This window comes from Myxocyprinus asiaticus, chromosome 8 (genome assembly GCF_019703515.2).
Source record: "Myxocyprinus asiaticus isolate MX2 ecotype Aquarium Trade chromosome 8, UBuf_Myxa_2, whole genome shotgun sequence".
Taxonomy (NCBI): Eukaryota; Metazoa; Chordata; class Actinopteri; order Cypriniformes; family Catostomidae; genus Myxocyprinus; species Myxocyprinus asiaticus.
Window position 1 is genome coordinate 29,532,476 of NC_059351.1, and position 25,260 is coordinate 29,557,735.

The 25,260-nt window shown below is 39.6% G+C and overlaps 1 protein-coding gene across 17 annotated transcripts in view; it reads right to left on the minus strand.

Annotated features, from left to right (window-relative positions):
- The window catches only part of LOC127444903 (regulating synaptic membrane exocytosis protein 1-like), a 125,514-nt gene that overhangs the window by 50,769 nt on the left and 49,485 nt on the right, over positions 1–25,260 (minus strand). For 16 of the 17 annotated variants that reach the window (XM_051704554.1, XM_051704538.1, XM_051704537.1 and 13 more), the window contains 7 exons: positions 18,347–19,221; positions 14,274–14,314; positions 13,932–14,042; positions 10,366–10,465; positions 9,983–10,106; positions 9,822–9,878; positions 6,241–6,287 (listed from right to left, as the gene is read on the minus strand). In XM_051704554.1, coding sequence (XP_051560514.1) covers positions 6,241–6,287; positions 9,822–9,878; positions 9,983–10,106; positions 10,366–10,465; positions 13,932–14,042; positions 14,274–14,314; positions 18,347–19,221 — 1,355 coding nt within the window. The remainder of the gene's footprint in view (positions 1–6,240; positions 6,288–9,821; positions 9,879–9,982; positions 10,107–10,365; positions 10,466–13,931; positions 14,043–14,273; positions 14,315–18,346; positions 19,222–25,260) is intronic. The other variant, XM_051704540.1, reaches the window with a different exon arrangement.

Consider the following 25,260-nt stretch of genomic DNA (forward strand, 5'->3'; position numbering starts at 1 on the left):
ATGAAAGCCCAGACAGGCCTGTGGACCGGGGACTTGATTTGGATGGCGAGGCGGGAGAAGGAATCCAGCGTCAACTGTCCAACATGTCGGTGATGTTGACGAAGGTACTTGCGGACTTGGAGGATCTCGCTGTAATATGTCGATTGATTACGGCGATGGAAAAAAATTCTCTGAGCTAGTAACAAGAGTGACAGCTGTTGAAAAACGAATCTATCGATTATTTGGAGGCATCAGAGAGGGAATAAGCCACTAATCCGCCCGCAACCAAAGCTGATTTGGAACGTGTTCTTGAAAAGCTTGAAGATCTTGAGAATAGAAGCCGCAGGAATAACATTCGAATTGTTGGAATTCCTGAGCATGAGGAGGGCAGAGATATGGTGCAATTCCAATTCCAAATAGACAAGCTTTTCCCGAGTCAGCTCAACATAACAGGCCACAAGCTGGAAATCAAGCGAGCTCACAGAGTCCCAGCGCACAGATCTGCTGAGGGAGAAAGGCCCCGATCGATTCTGGCCAAATTTTTTAAATAATCCGATAAAGATCTCATGTTGCGCCAGGCGAGGAACAAAGGAAAGCTTTCTTGGAAGAATTACAATATTTTCTTGTTCCCGGACTTTGCAAACTCGAAAAGAGAGAAACGCGATCGGTTTAAGGAATGCAAGAAACTCTTACATCTGCGGAAGATCACTTTTGCTCTGATGTTTCCAGCCAGACAGAATAAACACCAAGGATGGCAGCAAAGTATTTACATGTCCCAATCAGGCAATGTCTTTTATTGAAACAATGGGTGAGTAACCATTGGGTGTTTTTCTTGTGAGTGGATTACTCTGGCTTTCGGAGGAAGCTGGGTGCCATTTTTGTTTCCTTTTGCGTTGGCTCTGCCAAGTGGATGGAGTTTGTTTTGTTTTGTGGATTAACACTTTTCCTTAAAGAAACTTTTGCATTGACGGAAGATCACTTTTACAATGAAGTTCCCGGGCAGATTGAGAATAGACACTTCGGATGACTGCAAAATATCTACATGCCCACACAAAGGATGTCTTTTATAAAGTTGGCAGACTGTGTAAATCATGGGATATACTTTTATGCGGCCTCCGAGTGAATTGACTCTTGACCATCTGAGGAACCGGGATGCATGTTTCGTTTCCTTTTGTGCTGGTTCCGCCTAGCGTTTGGAGCTTGTTTTGTTAAATAACACTACTTCGGGACAGTTATGGATGAATCTGTCAGTTCCTTGTGCTTATGCCTCCTGTTGGCTGGAGTATGATTTGTGGAGTATTTTCGTGGGACATTGGAATGATTATATCATCTGCTGCACTCATCAGCTGGCTCACTGAAAATTCGTTTGTCTGACCGAGGAAACTGAACAGCTTTATATCAGCTGGAATTTGTTTTGTGAAGGAACACACCTTTGAGACAGTTCTGTGAATGAGTATACACATTCTTTGTGTTTATTCTGCCTATTGGCTGGGGTTTGTTTTACAAAATATTTGATGTTATGTAATTTTGCCTTACAAATTTGTGAGGCAAAATTGAGCAATCCGATGGCAAAGTTGTCGTGGGGGCTCTCGTAGGCGTACAAGGACTCTTTGAGTTTAAAGGGATTGAAGGGTTGGCGCTGTCGTGCGCAGGGTTAATGCGCACGTTTTTCTTTTTTCTGTTTGTTTTGTTCGGGGGGAAGTTCTAGATTTTATTGTTGCATTGATGTTGAAATGTGGTCTTCATAATTTTGTTTTTGGCACACATTTTATTTTTTCTATTATATCAAAATGTCGAATGTTGGTATGAGTGTACTACCTCTCTCCACATGGAATGTGAATGGGTTGGGGCACCCCATAAAAAGAAGGAAAGTTATTTATTTTCTTAAACGTAAGAAATATGATATAGTGTTTCTTCAAGAAATACATCTTTCCCCGCAGGAAGCTGAACAATTTGGGAAGATATGGGGTGGACATGTTTTATTTAGTGTTGGCTCAAGTAAGAGCAAGGGACTCATTATATTGATAAATAAACATCTACAATTCAAATTTCTCAAACAGTTTAATGATAAATTAGGAAGAGTCATTATTGTTTTAGCAGAAATTCAGGGGCAAAGTCTGATTTTGGCTAATATTTACGCACCTAACGCTGATGATCAGAGCTTTTTTATAGATCTTGAAGGGATGTTGCAAGCCGCTGGCACCCTTCATTATATAATATTGGGAGGAGACTTTAATCTTTTGATGGACTCAGTCCTTGATCATAGTGAAGCAAAAGTGTGCAAGCCTCCTAGGGCAACATTGACACTTCACAGGTTGTGTAAAAATCTTGGTCTTACAGATATTTGGAGACTTTTGAACCCATCTGGTAGAGACTATACATTTTTTTCATCAGTCAATAAGATTTATTCTAGAATAGATTTTTTTTTTTTAATATCCAAATCCCTCATTTCCTCTGTTGTTGATTGCTCAATTGGAAATATCTTAGTCTCAGATCACGCCCTGGTGAGTTTAGAGGTGTTGCCACATATAGAGAAAAAGAAATCATATAGTTGGTTTCTTAATGTGTCCCTTTTGCAAAATCCTGATTTCCAACAAATGTTAAAGATTGAAATCAGTGTTTATATGGAGACCAACTGGTTCTCGGTATCCTCTGTGGGCATGGCTTGGGAGGCACTTAAGGCGGTTCTTAGGGGTCGGATCATACAGTATGCCTCATTCATCAAAAAATCCAAAGCACGAGAACTCGTGCAGTTGGAAGGAAATATTAAAAGTGCAAAAGCAGAGCTGAAGTGCCGTATGTCATCTGATGGCCTCAGAGAATTGACCCGATTGAAATATAGATATAATACTATTTTGTCGCAGAAAGTGGAGTTTTGGTTATTCAGGGCAAGACAGTCATACTTTGAGTCGGGGGACAAAGCAGAGAAGCTTTTGGCTAGATGTATAAAGTAGAGAGATTCTTTTTCTACAATTCCCTCAGTGAAATCTGCTGGTGGTGAAATTTTAACCTCAGCCATTGATATTAATAATGCCTTTAAAGAGTTCTGTCTTGATCTTTATAGTTCCACGTCTTCGTCTACTGATGAAGATATTAGAAAATTTGTGGAACCATTAGATCTTCCTAAACTGAAGACTGAGCAAAAAAACGCTCTTGATTCTGAGATAACCTTGGAGGAGCTTGACGAGGTGATTAAGTCCCTACCTACTGGCAAGGCTCCGGGGCCAGATGGTTTTGCCGCAGAATTTTTTAGATCCTATGCTACAGAACTGGCTCCACTTTTGTTAGAAGTTTATACTGAATCATTAAAGAAGGGAAAGCTTCCTTCAACCATGACACAAGCCCGGATCAGTCTGATTCTTAAAAAAGACAAAGATCCAAGCGAGTGTAAAAGTTACCGTCCAATCTCCCTGATCCAACTAGATGTAAAAATGTTATCAAAAATTTTGGCTAACCGATTAAGTAAGGTTATGACATCTCTTATACATATAGATCAGGTGGGGTTTATTCGGGGCCACAGCTCTTCTGATAACATCAGGCGTCTCATCAATATCATGTGGTCAGTAGCGAATGATCAGTCTCCGGTCGCTGCCATCTCACTTGATGCTGAAAAAAGGCGTTTGATATGGTAGAATGGGATTATCTTTTTAAGATTTTGGAAATGTATGGGTTCGGGAGTACATTTATTGGTTGGATTAAGTTACTTTATAAACACACCGTAGCAGCGGTACAAACAAATGGATTAATTTCTGATTATTTTACTCTGAATGGGGGCACTCGGCAGGGTTGCCCTCTTTCCCCATTATTGTTCTGTCTTGCCCTGGAACCATTAGCAGCCGCAATAAGAAAGGCACATAAGCTTCAGCTTTACGCAGATGATATTTTATTATTCATCTCCGACCCCACTAGATCTATGCCTTGCCTCCACAGAATTATTAATACCTTTTCCAAGTTCTCAGAATACAAAGTCAGTTGGTCTAAATCCAAAGCTTTGGCTTTGACAGCGTAATGTCCAGTAACGGCCTTCCAGTTGGGCGCCTTCCAGTGGCCCAAACAGGGCATTAAGTATTTGGGAATTTTATTCCCAGCAAATTTGTCTGATTTAGTCAGAGTTAATTTTGATCCCTTAATAAAAAGGTTTTCAAATAATGTGGACAGGTTGGCTTCATTACACTTATCGATGATTGGGAAGGTTAATGTATTTAAAATGAATTGTTTTCCAAAATTCAACTACCTGTTACAATCTCTCCCTACAGATATCCCCCTCTCTTATTTCAAGCAATTTGATAGCATAGCGAAGTCCTTCATTTGGAATGGTAAGCGTGCCAGGTTAAATTTCAATTAGTTACATAGGCTGATTGACAAAGTTGGGTTAGGCCTACCCAAGATTTTGTTTTATTATTATGCATTCGGTCTCAGATATTTGGCTCATTGGTCACTTCCACCTGAGAGAGCCCCTCCCTGGTTTTGTATTGAAAAGGAAGCTCTTGCCCCATCTCGCCTCTACATAGCCTTTCGATCAAATTAATCGGAGAAGTTAAGTCACACCCCGTTATTTTGCATTTACACTAGATATGGACAAAAGTGTCCAGAGTGTTTAATTCGGATATTTATTTACCTAAACTATGCATTAATAAGACCCCTTTCTGTTGGTCAGATTGGATTGTGAGGGGGGGTTAATACACTGGGTGACCTATATGAGAGTGCAGTATTGAGACCTTTTGAAAATTTGGTTCAAAATTTTGGAATTCCCAGATCTCAATTTTATAAGTATTTATAGCTGCGCCACCTACTCTGCACTGTTTTTGGGAGTGGGACGCACCCCCTTAGTGCGGCAGATACTCTAGGAGTGGTGATTACTGCTTTTGGAAAAGGTCATGTGGCATCAGTGTATTACTCCCTGCTAATTCAGAGTCTGGGGGATGGAGCTTTAAATTCCCTCAAAAGATTATGGGAGGAAGATTTAAATTTGTTTTTGGAGGAGGGAGTGTGGGCTAGGATTCTTAAAAACATCAAGTCTGCATCTAGAGATGCAAGGGTGCGCCTTATGCAATTTAAGATTCTACATAGATTTTATTGGACCCCTTCTAAATTGTATAGACTTGGTCTTAAGGACACACCCACCTGCTGGTGATGCCATTTAGAAGATGGAGACACCACCCATGTTTTTTGGGGATGTCGTAAGATACAGGAGTTCTGGTTGAGGGTCCAGAATTTTATGGCTGACGTATTGGGTACTCGGATCTCCTTTTGCCCCAGGCTCTGTATTTTGGGTGACGGGGCGGTCATTGATGTAGGAGATAAGTACATGAAGAATTGGATCCTGGTTATGGTGGGCAGACAGATTATCCTTAGAGGATGGAAGTCAGCTGGAGCCCCCTCGTTTCATGAGTGGTGCGAGGAGATGGGCAGGGTGGCAGCTTGGGAAGAGTTGTCATATAGAAGGCTAGGCAACATGGATATGTTCATCAGGAGTTGGGGCAGCTATTTGGCCTTTTTGGAGGGCTCTCGGGGAGGGACAGTGGAGGGAGATGTGTTGTTTTAAATGTGTATGTTGTAGACTTTTTGTTTTTGAACATATACGTTTTTACAATGTATTTCTAAATATTTTCTTCTGTTTTATTGTTTGTTTGTGTGTCTTTGTCAATTGTATTTGACCACTGGGGTACCTGTTTGTGTTGGGTGGTGGGGTGGGGTGGTTAATGTTCGGGAGGAAGGGTTGTAAATAATATAATGTGATTCCAAATATTCTGTTATTTTTTTATATATTTGTTATATATATATATATATATATATATATATATATATATATATATATATATATATATATATATATGTTATATGGAATCAATGAAAAGTTTTAACACATTTTTTATTTTTTTTAAATCAAGACATGCTGCATCGAGCATGTATGACATGCTGCTGCACAAATAGACATTTCAAAAAGTCCCCATGTAGCAGATCTAAACAAGTGCAGCTGGGGTGGAGGTGGGTTTCGGAGAGAAAACTCTCGCAACACGCTGCGGTGAAACCATCTCATCTGCAAAACTGAGCGATTTAAATGTTAGAAAAAGAGACACAAGTTGATTGGCTACTCGATTACATTTCAAAGGACCAATCAGCTAGCAGATTGGCTTAACATGTCACATGAGAGCAAACCAGTTTGCTAACAGATTACAAGTTCAAAGAACCCATCAGCTTGCGCCACATTGATTATCATGTCTGAACTTTGATCATTTATACTAAACTCACAAAACGTACTTGACTCTAAAGGAGGATGTGACGTCCCAGGAATTCTTGGTGTATCTCTGCAGGAAAAAAAGATTGAAACATGTGAACAGAATGAAAAATGACAGATCATTAGCTTTTCTCTCTGTCAGTTTTTCCAGGGTGATCTCATTCGTATTCTTTGGTATTCGCACATAAAGTGTACACATAAATTTTTGTACATTTGGATAGACACTGCAAACCTACAATATCAACATGTTGATAGCATCTACAACATAAAAATTTTTAAGTTTAGAGACATACAAATCTTTACCAATCCTCTGAAGAGTGGTCAGAACTGATTTTGCTAGAGTTCAATACTCAATCATTCAATTCCAAAATGGGACTCTCATTTATGAGTAAATAATGGGGGAACTTTGTCCAAGAAAGATGTTTTAATGACAAATTTATTTATTTTATTTATAATTTATTAAATCAAGATGGTACTAAAAAAGTAGTCATTTGCACTCTCTGTATGACTGAATCTAATTATCATCAAAGCTCAACAAGTATAAATTATAAAGTGAAACACCATCAATGTTAGGGTGTAACATTAATATGTGTTTCAGTCATTTACTGAATTGACAGTGTGTGTGTGCTGTCACAATGATTCAGACCATTCTTTAGAAATCACCCAGAACAGAATGAAACCACTATAATGTCAAATTACTAGGTAAATGCCTCAACTGCTGTTAAGAATATTTAATTCATCCTAAATTTTATACGTTTCTATTCGTTAACATTAGTAAATGTGATAGGTATCATGAACTAACAATGAACAATATTTTTTACAACATTTATTTATCTTGGTTAATGTTAATTTATGAGTATACCATTTTTTATTGTTCAAGTTAGTTCATAATGCTTTAACTTTCAATGTTAAATTCAATTCAATTACAAATGCACTAGTATTAGTTTAAACTGATAAAAACGTATTCCTATAATGCACTGTAAGTCGCCTGGGATAAACATTTTTAAAGTTTTTTTTAAAGTCTGCCAAATGCATAAATGTAAATAAAATTAACATTAGTCAAGATTAATAAGTGCTGTAAAAGTGTGATGCATAGTTAGTTCATGTTATCTAATGTTGTTAACTAATGTTAACAAATAAAACCTATTAAGTGTTCCCCTCTCATTTACTTTAGGCCTTAAATTAAATCAACTTATGACTTGCATTGTTTGAGGATTAAAGGATTTGTAAACATTTGTATGTCCCAAATGTTGTCCATAAGTAAAAGTGTTTACAATTTAAAAGTTGTCAATACACTGAATTATACATTTCAGTGTATAACCAAACATAAAATGTATGTGCGCAAGAACTATTCACACACATCATACACTCTCACACAAACTTGTTCCAGGGGTACTCAATTGGCGGACTCCGGTCCGGATCCAGACCGAAGGACAATTAAATCCGGACCGAGCTCTGAAGCTTTGTGCTAGTTATCTGATACCTGGCTAAGTGATTATGTAAGCATACCTGTATTCGCCCGCGGAGCGAGAATAAATAGCGTTCAGCGCTAGAGAAAAATATTTCTCTCTAGAGCGGGAATAAAGCACGTTCAGCGCTACTCACTTTATACCTGCTCCGCGGGCGTTGTCTCTCTCCCCGCTATAGACATGAGGCGCCGAATAAAGCCTAATTTACTGTACGAACGAGTTGCAGGTGCGGTTATTTAAACAACAGCAGCGGAGACACCGCTACAGATACTGGCATCTTTCGCTTAAACACACTGCAGAAAACAAAAATTAAGTAAAAGTGAAACTATCTTCATCTGTCTGATATGTGATTCAGCCGGTTCAACTAAGACAGGTTTGTTAGGGTGACCATACGTCCTCTTTTTCCCGGACATGTCCTCTTTTTCGGACCACAAAAAAGCTGAATTTTTGAATTTGCAAAAATGTCCGGGATTCGGCTTTAGTTGCATTATGATGTGCATCTGGTCTAATAATTCATTGTATGCGCGCGCATATTTGCGTTGCTTTAACGTCCCGCCTTCTCGCACACCAATTGGTAGATTATAAGAGGCTTGCAGCAACTATTGGCCAAATTTCTGCCTGTCAATCTCTCCGCGAACGCGCGAAACGCTGTTGTGTTCGGCATCAAACAGATGCTTGACAGTAGCAGCAAATGACAGCTGAGTGGAAACAAGATTTGCACAAAAAAATTCCCATGCTTTCGTCCAGGTCGAGATCTGTGGGAAGCAGAATGTATGACATGTAAAGCTGGCACTTATGTGTCAGTTGCTAATAAAGGTGCAAGTGATTTAGAAGCACACATTAGCTCTGCGAAGCATAAAGGTTCAGCAAAAGGTGAAAGTTCATCAGGTAAATTAACGGACTACTTTTTGCGACCAGGTAAAATTGTTATCACATTGCTTCATTTTCCATGGCCATTCAAAATAATAGTAATAGTAAATGAAGGTACACTCATGGCATCAAATATTTTATTTTAGTACATGGACATTCAAAAGAATGTTGGACATTTTTATTTATTTATATATATTTATGTTATGCTAATAGAGTGTCTTTTTCACTGTATTACAGTTTGCATTCATAGTAACACTGTTTTGAACCATTTTATCCCCCCGGAAAACCAGAATATGGTCACCCTAGGTTTGTGTCAGGTCAAGTTAACATGCCACCTTAAGACTATAACGTTTTTTCCATCTAAATTTAGCTTCATTAATCAGCATGTTATGAGCCTTTCATAATAAACAGATTTTTGTTCTAATTTTGTGAAAATTAAGCAGAGACGTCATCATGGCAAGGAAGGCCTATGTATCCTTAAATTAATCAAACAGATATTTAATGCTACACTGTTATGTAAATTGTTTGTTTGTTGTTAGTAGATTCTCACTTTAAGGAAAATATAAAAATGGTCCATTCAGGCTTTTACATTTTTATACATTTTCTCTCAGGGGACACCTCTGAACCCACAGTATTTTATCTGTCAAAAGGCCTCCTATGTCCCATACATAGGTATAGATTCTGAATGTAACAATATTTCAACAAAACTGGACTGCTGTCATTCAGCTTCAAAACAAACTGTTGATTTTATCTTTTAATATTCACATCCAAGTGCCCTCAACTGATGCTTTTGGTAGAAAAGATCTCTCAGACCCCCACTAGCTGTCTCTGGGCCCCCAATGTCCTCATCAGGATTTTTATTATTTTATTATTATTTTTATTTTTTTTACAAAGTACTATTGCTGTCAACATGGCAAGTTATAAAAACTATATATATATATATATATATATATATATATATATATATAAAGATACATCATTTCCTAGCCATATAACTACTGACACCATTTAAGCTACATACTATCCGGACCTATGCTGGGAAGGAAATGTAGAGACCGGACCTCTTGGAACTTTAATTGAGTACCCCTGGCTTATTCCTTCTAGAGATGCCATAGCAAAACTGTCCAGACACAGAAAAGAATAGGGTAGGAGAGGACCAATCTATTGCAATGGTTGTGTACAGTTGGTGAAAGGAGGGTCTGGAGCACATAGGGTCACATGGACACACTGGGAGAGAATAACATTCTCAGATATATTATACTCACTGATATGCTCTATAGACCTTTTTCAAGAAGTTTTTGGACAGAATTTGTTGAATACATCTTTAAAATGCAACAAGAAAAAAATCAGCCATAAATCTAAAGGTTCGTTTTCATTTATCTTGTTTACAAGCCAGCTGTTCATTGATGTGGTTTATTAAGCTTACCCAATTGGTCTGGAAACAACTATTTCCACTTGAGGTGCAGACTGGGATTCTAAAATAATGTTGTACACTTCCTTTTTAGTTGCTCCAGGTAACGCCTTCCCATTCCACTGTAACACCTCATCGCCTGAAAAAAACAAAAAACATTAACACTTGCCGGCGTCCTGCATAGCCAGACTGAGTGAATAATGAGCTGTGAAAAATTACATGCAGAAATGTGACCAAAAATATCTACTAAGATCTATTTGCAAAAACATCCATAAAGCTAAGGTCAAAAAAATATTTTATAATACCCGAATTTACTAACAAATATAATATAAATATATTATATATATATATATATATATATATATATATATATATATATATATATATATAATCATTACCTGCTCGTAAATGGCCTACAATGTCAGCCAGACTTCCTCTCTTTACTTTGGTGATGAAGGCCCCGAGTCTTCCTGACTCTGTCATTTTCCCACCAATCACCTGGACAGGGCATATGACACTGTTTACTAACAAGCTGCAATAATGAACTAAGAACCTTTCTTTAGGCCAAGTCCACACTAATACGTTTTCAGTCAAAAACTGTTTTCTGTTTCCTAACTTCATTGTTTTCCAAAGAATGCAGTACTAGAGACAGGGGCGGATTAATGCACAGGCTTACCTAGGCTGTAGCCTAGGGGCCCACAGGGCCTTTTGTGGCTGTTTGACTAAGCAGTCATCGGCCTGGGGAGAACAACCAGTGCAAACGTCTGCTCCTGCACCAAACAGCTACGACAACTAATCATAAATGTGTCAGGTCCATAGAGCTTGCTTTCAAATTTGACACGCCTCAGTCAAACATTGACATGTCCACGTTGACTGCTATGAAGCAGCAGCACCCACACAAATCCACGATATTAGGTTATTAAAATCAAATTAATTTATTTACGTGCCATTAACGTTTGCAGTCAGCAGACCAGTCAATCAGTTTTGTCATATAATGTATGTGATACTTTCTGTTTGATCATTCGCTGTTCATTTTCAATGGTCCTGAAATGCATCCATTTGGCAGGATTTGCTCTCTCTTTTCTTCACATTTGTCACACATTTGGTGTAAATATGAAGTCAGTTTATTTAAAAAATGCAGAGTTACATTAACTCTGATTGACTTGAGATAATACACATCTGTTAAACTCACTCGCTGCAAAACTCTCGCACTAATCACATTGCGGTCTTAATGACATGTCATCTGTCTCTCAAGCTTCAGGTTAGATTTCAAACTGAAAGTATTCTTTAGCACAAACAGTGCGTGAAAATAACAAAGAAAAATTAATAATTGATAATGAAGGCATAAAAGAAAATAATTCCATGCAGAAATTATTGCAAAGAACAAGATAAGTTCTATTTTAAAAACAAATATAAAGACTTTGAAAGTCATGGTTTTGTTCTATTTATGATTGAAGTAATATTTTTGTTTGAGTTATTTCAGTCTTCCTCCCCTTAATACTATGTAATTTCTGTGCTACTTGTGGCGCCAAATGGAATTACAAAAATAAAGTATGTTTTCAAACAACCTTTGCCAACACCCCTCAGACTCATCACACCCTTCCACACTCTCCGATTCACTATGAACAAATAGGCCATACTAAATAAAAGGTGATAAATGTTTAATGTCATAATAAACAAGACCACTATACACACAAGACAGAAAGTGTGGCAGATGAATCGGGTCGTCCAATAACATCGCTGGATTGAACAGGGGATCCAGCACATGAGGTAGGATGGTTCTTCTGGTAATTAGTAAGCTTAATGATACATACTCGAGTATCTTATGAATTTATCTGAAGCTCAACAGTAATGAGTTAACTTGAGTGTAGCTTACCTGCCGAGAAGCAATTCGGCAAGTTCAGCGTCACTATGGAACCCCAAAAATTCCCTCAAAATCCTCCACCTTGTAAATGCGACACGAATATTCACTTTGGTTTTACTCTGTTCTCTGTCTCGTGTCTTTTAGCAAGTCTTCAAATTTTGGCAAAGCTACATATGTTTTCCTGCAAACATGTCTGCCATAGTTGTTCATATTCCCCTGGCTGAACCAAGTAGCAAGCCCCAAATTCATGCTATACGGTAGGATGAGCTAGAAAGGGATGGGTGGAGCTGAGCAGGTCTTTCAAAATATAAACATCAATGTTCTGATAGTGCATGGGAGGCTCAGTTTTATACTTTCGGGCAGGGCCTAAAAATTACATGTTTTTCAACAGGGTTCGTTCTGAGCAAAAACTGTATTTATTTTTATTTATTTTTTCTGGTTCAGAAGTTCCGCTGCCTCTTTTCTAAATGGTAACTGGTTAGAACAAAATAAAAGAATGGTTAATAACTGTCTTTTTAAAATGACAGTACTCTGCACTAAGGGGTGGGTGAAGCACCAATTGCAGTACTGCCAGATCTTGCAAAAGAAACAAGCGACCTGGTCCAGAAAAACAAACCCAAAATAAGCCACTTGCCTCACCAAAACAAGCTAAATTAACCAATAAATTGTTTTCCTGTGTGGTGGATTTTTCAGCATAGAAATCATAACAAGCATACAGTTAATTAACAGTTAAGTATAATTTTAATTACAGATCTGCTTCTGAGTCAAAACCCAGCAGCATCAAATCTGTATTAATGCATCATATTTAACAACAATTCAGTGAAGACTTGGAAACAACTAAGAAATGTACTTTTTACCTCTAATAATGTTTTCCTTGTATCTGGATTAGCCGTGTATGTACTGTATGTGTGGTAATTATACATAGTTGTTAAAAGTGTCTTCATTCACAGAATGTGACTTCCACAACGGACAATTAGGCAAAGAAATGTGTGATGCAGCCGTTTCCTTCAGGATCAAAGCACGTTTCATTTTTTTGTGGAACATGAAGAGGTATAGTTAAAAAAATTTACTGTGATAAATTCTTTAACAATATTAACCAGTTTTAATCGGTTACCACCATTTAAAAATAAAGTTTAAACTCCGGAACAATTGGAAATCACTTTGTTCCCATTTTCGGTTACATTCTGCAAAAAAAATTTGTTTGTTTCTGATTTTCGTTTTCACTCCTTGAACACTTTTTAGTCCCTGCTTTTGGATAAACCCATGAATGGCTTACATATACTATAGTTGTCTAAGAACAATAAACTGGGATATTAGAATGTATTTTGACATCAAAAAAAGTTACATACTTTACCTTTAAGTATTATCCTTGACTGTGGTTATGCTTGTATCATAGGCCTATTCAGTTTCTAACTGAACCTTTCGGCCGTGTAGTAAACTAATATGTTGACAAGCCCAATATAAATGTATTCTTTTTAATATTATGCATCAGGGCCCTTTGGTAGGGCTGCGCAATTAATTGCAAAATATAAAACAATATGGGCTCTGTTGACCTCCAAGCCTAGGAGCCTGTGTAGACCTTAAGGCCTGGGTATACTTTGTTTTGCGTGTTCCAGATCGGCTCGCAGCTGGTCTACCACGTTGCCTTTGTGAATTTACTTTTCTGACTGAGAGCGAATATGAACGCGTTTGACGCATGCCCACTACAACCTCTTGGGATAGCCTTTTAGCAGAGTCAATGGCTTGCACATGTGCCGACGATGTGCACAGACGATGACCATGTCCGCAAGTCAAGAAAATCTGGCAGGCGTGCGGTAAGGCTGCGTGGACTGGATTATGAAGAAATTAGAGAGCTTTTTGAAAGTCTCCATTTTCGGCGGATTTACATTTATGCATTTGTTAGGTCATTCTTATTCAAAGTGACATACATTCACAATAACAAGAAAATTAAAAATTGTAAAACAATGACAAGAATAAACAAAACAAAAATGAGATTAGCACTAGTAGACCTTTAAGTGTAGCTTTAAATCCCTTCAAGTGCAAGGCACTGACACAAATCCAATGTGATTAGCGGTTGCAAACATTCACTGACAAGCTCACCTTCAGACCGAGTAGGGAACCGGCTTCTCTTGGCATGGTGGAACGCTTACTTAGAGTGATGCGGCCAATCAAATGATCTCCTTCTTTGGATGGCTGCCAGCTAACAGGATGCTGTGAAGAATTGAACAGCACTTTTTCACTCCCATTAATTGTGAACATACATTTGCTGATATGACACGTACATGTAGACACACACTCAACAACTGTACATAGGGTATACAAACAAACATATATTGAATTCAGACAGATCAGCGACCGAAACACTATGAAACAACTGCTGATTCTACTAGAATTCTACTGATCCATGACTGCTTTAGATGATTGAAATGGGTAAACACTTACATGCCACACAGTGGGGTCTAGAGGATGACAGTCCCAGTCACCTGCAGAAAGAACATGGTCATTGTAAATACAAAATTATCGGACCCACTTTATATTAGGTGGCCTTAACTACTATGTACTTAGACATTTGATACAATGTACGTATTATGTACATACATGTTGTTTCATTGTAATTACATTAAAAGTACTTGCATTTAATTACATCTGTAGTTACACTGTTAACTTTACCCCTAACCCTAACCCAACCCTTACCCCAAAACCTAACTCTAACCCCTAATCTTAACCCTAACCCACCCTTACTCCTAAACTTACCCGCACCTCAACCTCAGTAGCAGCAAATGTGGGAATTTTGCAGAACAACATGTAGTTACACAGTAAATACATAGTCTTGTATGTATTTAATGTTAGTACATAGTAGTTAAGGCCACCTAATATAAAGTGTGACCAAATTATCAAAATACAGGATATAAGAGTTTGTATACTAACACAACTGTTTGAACGGTGTTAAAATCCCCATGAACTGCCTTGACAATTGCAGGTTTCTTTCCTGTCTAGACATATTTCCTATTTAAACAGGATGTTGTGGTGGGAAATATCAAAGCCCCCACACCCTCTTTAAAAAAAAAAAAAAAAATCCAATAGCCTTTAGTTTACAAGTAAACTGGCGCTGTACAGACCGATTTGCACCTGGCTTGATGCAATGCATGCCGGTTAAAAATGTTGTCTTGACATTCGCTGCTGCATCACCACAATGCATGCCATCAAAGTACTGCAAGAGCGAAGCAAGACCGGCTGCCTGGGTCAGCCACTGCATTTTCCCCAAAGCAGCTGCACAACTGCTGATGATGACTCAGCTTATTCGTAACTGGCCAGACTGCTATTTTATATATGATATATTATGATTTCTTGTTATCTTACAGTATATAGTATATCATGTTTATTAAAAATCATTTTAAATGATTCAAACATACTGACTCATTTATTGGTATCATAACATAGGCTTTTCTTGGCCTTTCTTCTCGTAAATGCAGGCACTGTATTAAGCTGTACATAACCGATTCAAATCAGTAGTGTTTATTGTTATTACATATACTGTGCAAAAAAATTCAAATGCTGATCTGCTATCTGACAAATCTAATGTGATCATAATACTGTTGCATACTATGGGAAACACAAAGTGTCTGACTTGATGACTCTCTTTTTCTTCCCCAACTGCAACTGGCAAATCTTGGCAAGGCGAGGCCAAACCAGAGATTATTTAGGCCAAGACAGAGCACTATTAAAATGAATGGGAGAAATTGGAACACCCAATATTGCAGATGTAGAGAAGGAAGTCCTACCTTACAGGTAAAAGAGCCAATCAACTTTTAGATACATAGATTGCCCATCACTCGACTTGAGAACCTGCATGCACATTAGCTGGACCAGCCTGTTTGTGTGTGTGTGTGTGGGCAGGTTTGGATGGTTTACAAGGAAATTTTTTTAGCTTACAAAAGTGGTAATTACAAGGGTATTATACTATAAATGTGGTTTATGAGGACATTTCTAGTGTCCCCATAATTCAAATTGCTTAAACATGCTAAACGATGTTCTTTTGAAAATGTAAAAATGCAGAACGTTTTTCGTGAGGGTTAGGTTTAGGGGTAGGGTTAGGGGATAGAATCTATAGTTCGTACAGTATAAAAATCATTATGTCTATGGAGAGTCCTCATAAGGATAGCTGCACCAACATGTGTGTGTGTGTGTGTGTGTGTGTGTGTGTGTGTGTGTGTGTGTGTGTGTGACCTGATATCATTGTTGTCAGATTTTACTGCTGACTTGAAATATATTCTTTGTTTGTAATCTTGATCAACCATTTTAGAGATTTTTGTCTTTTCCCCATTTAACTAGATATAGCTTTACTTTCATGCTGCTTGTATCCATAGAAAAAAGCAGTACCTTCCCAATATGGCTGCTGAGTGTACTGACTTGCCTTGAAAGGGACTACTGTCGAACTCGTAGTTTAGCCATGAACATGATTTGCTACTTGCTATTGCTGGTCACAAGTAGGTGGTATTTGAGGGAGCAACATTCTCTTTCTTCTAGTGACCATTTTATTAGAGAAAATGGGTGAGTTCAGTATGAGACATCAATATTTTTAGTCCATATTCCAGGTGAGAGACTGTGAGATATTTTATAAAGTTTGTGTAAATAATACACTGAATACAATGCTGTATCTTTCTGTTGTGGTGCCTAAGTAAAAATAAAAGCATAGTCTTTTTGAATAACAATCGGTTTGGAATAGAAAATATAATGTTAATGTACATTTCCATTTTACAATATAGTTCAAAATTCAGCATTCAGAATTATAAATTCAGTAATAAAACAAATTCAGTAATATAGTTATAATAGCAGGCTAATTGGTTAACTCTTAATTTGACCATGTGTTGCTTCGGTCATGATATGTCATTTATAATTTAAAAGACATTAATTGAATTTTCATGGTCAAGAAAATAAATCATCAAGCGATGTTGTAGGATTTCCAATCAGGCACCGAATAGAATAACCAAAACAAGTTTGCTTTGGGGACCAAGGGGGATCGGCATATGCAGAAGGATTAATTCTTATACAATACTGTTGTAATACAAGGACAAATTATTCTCATGAGTCCAAATAAGATGTATGGTATGCAGGGTTGGAGAGTAACGGAATATATGTAACGGGATTATATATTTAAAATACAAAATATAAGTAACTGTACTACACTACAGTTAAAATTTAAATCATTGGTAATTAGAATACAGTTACATTCAAAAAGCATTTTGATTACTGAAGAGATTACTTTGCATTTTATTGTCATTTGTTTCATTTAATATTTAGTCCTTTCAGATGGAAAACATTTATACAAATAAATGATGCGATCCAAAGTGCATCTGAACAGCGGTGAAACACTTTCTTATGATGTGTTACATTTATACGAGCAGACAGAGAAGTAAGTTTGAAGTAAGTTTGGAGCAGAAGAAATAGAAATAAACCTTGTGTAAATTGTCAGCTTTATGCTAAGCTAAAATGCCATTCTAGCCATTTTACATGCATGTTACCAGGCATGATCATATTTTTTTATCAAGAAAATTCACGTTAGATCATAATTTCTTTTTTTCTAGTAAGACCTTTGATATTAGGGCAAAAATCATATTCTTGATAATAATTGTTTTATTGTTTTCCTGTAAAAATATCAAAAAATCCTTAAAACAAGATAAATTTGATTGATCTTGTTTTAGAAACAACACTGCATAAGATATTTAGGTTTTTCAGAGAATGTATTTTTAACATGTGTATTTTGTCTTACTGTACTGGCAGAGTTTTTATAGTAAAAACAAGTGAAAAAATGTACCATCTGCTGAAGAATTAATCCAAAGTATTTTGAATACGTTACTGACCTTGAGTAATCTAACAGAATACGTTACAAATTACATTTTACAGCATGTATTCTGTAATCTGTAGTGGAATAAATTTCAAAAGTAACCCTCCCAACCCTGACGGTATGTGTCATTGGCATTGCTAGCTTAAAGCTCAGATCCCAGTGTGATCTTGACTCATTCTTCAGGCCTACATAGCCTATCATAATCATCTGTTTGACATTAACCAAACAGGAGGAGGTCATTTTGGAAACTGTGTAGAATAACGTTCCCATACTGCATAGCTAGATTTAAACTACAGAAGATAACCAAGACTGTACATTGAAAACAGAAAGTTAATTGATCATCAGGGGGACGTATCACATAGTGTAGTAGCCTGTTTGGATTCAGCAATAAAGCTGGGAGGTGTTTAAAGTGCCTTGACACCAGTTGTTTAAAAGTGATTGCAAAAATGTCTTAGAAAAAAAAAGAAGAAAAAAAAGGGTCTTCAATCAAAAAAGTGTCTTTACTCAAAAAAGTTAAGTTAGATTTAAGAAAAGGTCTAGCATCATATGTTTGCAGATCATACTTGCTTTGATATTTTGATATAATGCAATGGCATTTAGATATTTTTAAGTGTGACTTAAGTGTCTACATTATTTTTGGGACCACTGTAAATGAATAAGCGTCTCCTACCTTTTTCACTAACACTTTCGATCTCCACATCCTCACAGCTGGTGTATTCAGGCGTGGAGCCACCCTCCTCCTCAGAGCTACTGATGGACATCTGCCTCTTGTTGAGGCCTCGTTTGGGTCTGTAGGCTCTTGGTGGAGGAGGCCGCAACGATTCTGATTGGTCCGAGCTAAGAGAAGAATCTTTACGTAGGATTTCAGCAGCCTTTTCTCGCTTAGCCTTGTGCAAAAAAGCTGCGGACCCAGGTTCCAGATGCCCCTTTGGGCCCCATTCCTGTCCGTCCCTGAGGTCTGGGGGCCCTGTAGGACCCACATGAGGGCCACTGTGGCCCTGTTTAGCAAGGGATACTTGTCCCCCAATGCCACCCCCCATGGTCCTGTCCACGGAATAAGCTCGATGGTTCTCTAAAAAGGACTTGCGGTTCTCGTTGCTGGCTATTCGCTGCCTGCTCATGCGATTTCCAGCGGCCTCACCCCCATCTTGAAGCAATCCCACTTCATTGATAGCAAGGTCGCTGTGATGCCGCTCCTGACGCATTTTGGATACTTTGGCATGCATTCGCATTTCCTGTTCTTCCTTCTGTGGTTTAACAGGGTAGCGGGCTAGGTTCGGGTCACTGCGGTAACGGGTCTGGTACTCCTCCTCTCGTCTTTGACGCTCTCGCTGTTCCTCCTCCTGTCGCCTTCTTCGGTCGGGATGGGTGGTGTCATCCTCTAGGTACTCCTGGGAGTGGCCTTTCTCCAGTCGTCTGCTGTCCCGCTTCTCACCAGGAGCTCGGTCTTCAGAGGCTTGTGATGACAACCTGCCTGGACCTCGCCTTCTCTCTCCACGCCCAATCACCTTTCCATTCTGCTCATGCAGGGACACAGGTCTCTTCCTGTTATTGATTAGATGGAATAAAGGAAGACTTATAAGGTTGTGCAATGCAGCATTGAGAATTTCCATGAACCAGGCCAATTTGCATATTCAGATAATGCTAGAGTGGTTTTATGATACATAGCTCAACACCTGTTAACAACTGTATTTCAAATGGTAGGCATTCATGTATTTAAAATTTTAAAAAGTATTTTAGCTGAATATGCATCTGATAAAAAGATAACAGACGTCATCTTTTAAAGAGATTATAAGGCAAGAGCTGCAGTCAACATGCTGGCAGTTGAAAACAGGTCAGGAAGAACACAGATTTTGTTTAAATGTCCATTTCTCACTATCAAGTCTGAGTGCTGTGAGCTGTTGTGTTTTCATGTATGTATGGGCGTTTCTTCAACTTCGGGTACTTCTATGTCCCAGGGGTGGATTTTTATTAAAACTAATCATTTAAAACTTTTTTTTTCTCTTTTTATTATGAAGGTCATTTTAAAATTTACATGGAAACTTTTTTACCAGGTCTTCACAATTTATTTTTGGTACTTTTCAAATGGATTTTATGCAGAGATTTTATTAATTTAGCCTTGTCCCAGATCCAGACTTTCAATCTTAAACTAAAAAATCCATTATAAAAATATATATTATTACATGTTGAAAACTAAGGTTGTCACGAACTCAAGGACTCCTCCTGCTCACCACCAGAGGTTCCTCTCACCTGAGTTCTGAGGGCACCTCGAACTACACTTCCCAACATGCCAACCTGGACTGATTACACTCATACCTGTTCCCTATTTCAAAGACTATTTAAGCGCTGTTCAAACAGTAATCATTGCAAAGTCTTGTTTTGTTCCTGCCAGAGTGTTTACCTCTGTTTATACTGCCTGCCTGTGATCGACTTCTGTCTGTTTCCCACCGTTTGATACTCTGCTGCCTGCATTGTTTACCTGGATTCTTACTGTGATTGTTTGCTGCCTGCCCTGACCATTGCCTGTTTATTACTACATCTCTCATCTGCCTATGCTGTTCCATTACTGGTGATTTACCCTGCATGTCTGTTTATGAGTTGCACTTTTACTATTAAACCACATATGGATCTTAACCTCTGTTCTCCGGGGTCTGTGTTACAGAAGACTTCGCCAACTACAGATCCAGCGGTGCTCCAGCAATTGGCTACTGAAGTTTTCGCTCAAGCTAATGTGTTGGCTGCCCACAAACAGCAACTCACCCGGTTGACTGCTTCTATGGAGGAATTAGTAAAGATCTTGCAAAACCTCTGCATTCATGCATCAGACCAACTGCCACATGCATCTCAACCCATTCCAGTGAATAACCCTCCTTCTCTGAACACCTTCACAACCAACCCACGTCTTGCTTTTTCAGAGAAGTTTGATGGCACATCAGCTAGGTGCAAGTGGTTTTTGATGCAGTGTTTGATGTTTGTGAAGCAGCAATCCATGCTATATCACACTGATGACAGCTGCATCTCTTTTGTCTGCTCCTTATTAACCGGAAGGGCTCTGGACTAGGTTACCGCTATATGGTCTTGTGAGGGTTCGAGTTTCACCACCTTTGATGATTTTCTCCAGCGATTCCGAGAAGTATTCGAACATCCCGAGGGAGGAAAGAACGTGGGAGAGCTGTTACTCTCACTCCAACAGGGGAAGGACACCGCAGTATGCGCCGAGTATGCGCTTACCTTCCGCACTCTCGCTGCTCAGACTGTATAGGTAGAGGACACACTCAAGTTGCTTTCCGAAGGGGACTCAATCTGGAACTGCAATCCGAGCTGGCATGCCGCGATGAAGGGAGAACCCTGGGCCAATTTATCGTCCTAGCCATTCGCCTCAATAATCTCATCCGCTCTCGAAGACCGGTCCACTTTTCTACTGTCACTTCACAGACCACATCCAGCACTGATGGTTCTGAACCCATGCAGATTGGGCACACTCATCTGATGTCGGAGGAGAGAAGGCCGCATGAAGCTCCATCTGTGTTTATACTGCGGTCAGGCCGGACATCTACGAGCAACCTGTCCCTTACAGCCAGTCCAATCATCTAAACCGGCGGTGAGTGACGTCTTGAATCCTCTTTTCACTTCCTCCTGTATTAAAGTACCCGTCACTACAGAATCAGAATCAGAATCAGCTTTATTGCCAAGTATGCTTACACATACAAGGAATTTGTCTTGGTGACAGGAGCTTCTGGTGTACAACAATACAAAAACAATACAAAAACAGAAGCAAGACATAGATAATAATAAAAAATAAAAAATAGTTATACACATACATACATACATACATACACGCACAGACACACATACATACATACACACATACACATACGTAGTGCAATCTAATACAAATCTGTTATGTACGGTGCAAATACAAATATGTTATGTACAGTGCAAATGGTTTTTTTTTTCCTTCGGAGGAATGAAATGGCAGAAGAGTTTGGATGTGTTGGATAAATATAAAAAAAGACTAAACTGTGTATTGCACATAGTTATTGCTCAATGGGGCAATTTAATTGTTCATGAGATGAGAACCAATAATCCTCTCAGCAGTCCGAACTGACCTTTGTAGTCTTCTGATGTCTGATTTTGTAGCTGAACCAAACCAGACAGTTATTGAAGTGCAGAAGATAGACTCAATGACCGCTGAGTAGAACTGTATCAGCAGCACCTGTGGCAGGTTGAACTTCCTCAGCTGGCGAAGGAAGTACAACCTCTGCTGGGCCTTTTTTACAATGGAGTCAATGTGTGTCTCCCACTTCAGGTACTGTGAGATGGTAGTGCCCAGGAACCTGAATGACTCCACTGCTGCCACAGTGCTGTTCAGAATGATGAGGGGGGTCAGTGTTGGGGTGTTCCTCCTAAAGTCCACAATCATCTCCACCGTTTTGAGTGTTTTCAGCTTAAGGTTGTTTTGACTGCACCAGACAGCCAGCTGTTCAACCTCCCTTCTTTATGCAGACTCATCATCATCTCAGATGAGGCAATCATTGGGAGTAGTGGGGAGAGCACACATCCCTGGGGGGCACCAGTGCTGATTGTACAGGAGCTGGAAGTGAGTTTCCCATCTCACAAGCTGCTGCCTGTCTGTCAGAAAGCTGGTAATCCACTGAAAGATAGACATGAGAACAGAGAGTTTGTGTAATTTATTCTGCAGTATAGCTGGGATGATGGTGTTGAAAGCCAAACTGAAGTCCACAAAAAGGGTCCTTGCATATGTCCCTGGTCTGTCCAGATGTTGCAGGATATGATGCAATCCCATGTTGACTGCATCCTCCATAGACCTGTTTGCTCGATAAGCAAATTGAAGGGGATCAAGAAAGGGTCCAGTGATGTCCTTCAGGTGGGCCAACACCAGTCTCTCAAATTATTTCATGACCACAGACGTCAGGGTGACAGGTCTGTAGTCATTAAGTCCTGTGATTTTTAGTTTCTTTGGGACAGGAATAATGATTGAGAATTTGAAGCAGCATGGGACTTCACACTGCTCCAGTGATCTATTGAAGATGGGGGCCAGCTGGTTAGCACAGGATCGAAGACACGCTGGTGAGACACCATCTGTGCCTCAAGCTTTCCTCGTCTTTTGTTTCCGAAAGATGCGGCTCACATCATCTTCACAGATCTTAAGTGCAGGTTGAGTAGCAGGAGGGGGAGGAGGGGGGTTGCAGGAGGTGTTGGTGTTTGTGTGAAGGGAAGGTCAAAGTGGGTGTGGGGTGTGAGATTGGGCCTTTCAAATCTGCAGTAGAACACATTCAGGTCGTCAGCCAGTTGTTGGTCCACCAAAGGGTTGGGGGTAGGAGTCCTGTAATTTGTGAATTGTTTCATGTCACTCCCCACTGATGCAGGGTCGTTAGCTGAAAACTTGTTTTTCAGCTTCTCAGAGTATCTTCTTTTAGCCACTCTGATTTCCTTGTTCAGTGTGTTCCTGGCCTGATTGTACAAGACTTTATCCCCACCCCTGTAATCATCCTCTTTGGCCTGATGAAGCTGCCTGATCTCTGCTGTAAACCATGGTTTGTCGTTGTTGAACTTGAAATAAGTCCTAGTAGCAATGCACATATCCTCACAGAAACTGATATATGATGTAACAGTATCTGTGAGCTCATCCAGGTCTGTGGCTGCAGCCTCAAAAACACTCCAATCCGTGCAACTGAAGCAGGCTTGTAGTTCTATAACTGGTTGTCAGAACGTAATCACCACCCAAGCCATGATCAAATCTGGTGCCGCAGGCAATTTTATTGATGAGGGCTTAGCCAAGAGGTTCAAGATACTACTAATCCCCTGTGAATATCCTTTGGCAGTGGCAGCGTTAGATGGTCCCCAGGGAACCGGCCATGTTCACTTTACCACTACGGACATCACCCTCCAAGTTGGTACTATTCACACTGAAAGAACACGCTTCTATATCATTCATTCTCCTCACAACCCTGTAATACTTGGATTACCGTGGTTTCAACAACACAGTCCTAAAATCTCTTGGCGTGAAGGACAAATTTCCTGGTGGGACTCAACCTGCATCTCCAGCTGCCTAAAGCCCATTTCACCTGTTTCCAACGGATCCACTACTGTCACAGATGTTCAACGAAGAGGGTTCAGTGGTCAAACTACCCTCTGAGTATGATGACCTCGTTGAAGTCTTTAGTAAGGCCAAAGACTCTCAACTTCCTCCTCACCACTCCAGTGATTGTGCTATTGAACTGTTGCCCAGCACTATATTACCCCGAGGTAGGATCTTTCCTTTGTCTGAACGCAAGTCTGAGGCTATGAAAAACTACATTGAGGATGAACTGACAAAGGGCTTCATCCAACCATCCACCTCACCCGTGGCAGCTGGGTTCTTTGTTGGCAAGAAGGATGGCGGGCTCCGTCCTTGCATTGATTACCGCACTCTCAACGACATTACAGTAAAATTCCGTTATCCTTTACCTCTGGTCCCAGCAGCACATGAACAGTAACGAACCGCAAGATACTTCACCAAGCTTGACCTTCGCAGTGCATACAACCTCATACGCATCCTGGAGGAGGACAAATGGAAGACAGCATTCTCCACCAACAATGGCCACTACGAATATCTGGTCATGCCTTTCGGATTGACCAACAGTCCTTCGGTCTTCCAGTCATTCATTAATAATGTCTTCAGAGACATGCTTAATCGGTGGGTTATTGTCTACATCGATGATATCCTCATTTATTCAAACTCTCTGGAAGAACACATCACCCATGTTCGAGAAGTCCTTCAACATCTGATCCACCACCAACTCTATGCCAAAGTCAAGAAGTGTGAGTTCCATCAGACCTCTGTGTCTTTCCTTGGCTACGTCATCAGCCTAGATGGGGTCGCCATGTACTACAGCAAGGTATATGCGGTACTAAATTGGCCTCAACCTACTTCCATGAAGGAGTTGCAATGCTTCCTGGGGTTCGCCAATTTCTACAGGTGATTTATCCGAAATTTAAGTTCAGTCGCTACTCTGCTGATGTCCATGTTAAGGGGAGGGGGCTCCAAACTGTGTTGGTCTGCAACGACCCTCCATGCCTTCAAGAACCTGAAGTCTCGCTTCACCTCCGCTCTTATCCTGCACCATCCTGACCCCAACACTCATTTCACGGTTGAAGTGGACACCTCTAATATGGGAATCAGAGCCATTCTCTCACAACGTCATGCAACGCCCCCGAAACTCTACCCTTGAGCATACTTTTCCCGTAAGCTATCTCCTGCTGAGCAAAACTACAATGTGGGCAACCAAGAATTGCTGCCTATGAAAGTGGCGCTAGAGGAATGGCGACATTGGCTGGAGGGGGCAAGACATCCTTTCCTCGTGTTAACAGTCCATCAAAACCTCAAATATTTACGCTCTACTAAAAGACTGAATCCTAGGCAGGCTAGGTGGGTGTTGTTCTTTACTCGATTCGGTTTCATCAAAGCCGATGCTCTCTCTCATCTGTTTGAGCCTGACACTCAGAACCAGACATCTGAACCCATCATCCCCACATCTCTACTCTTGGCTCTGGTTCAATGAGATATTATGACCGAGATCG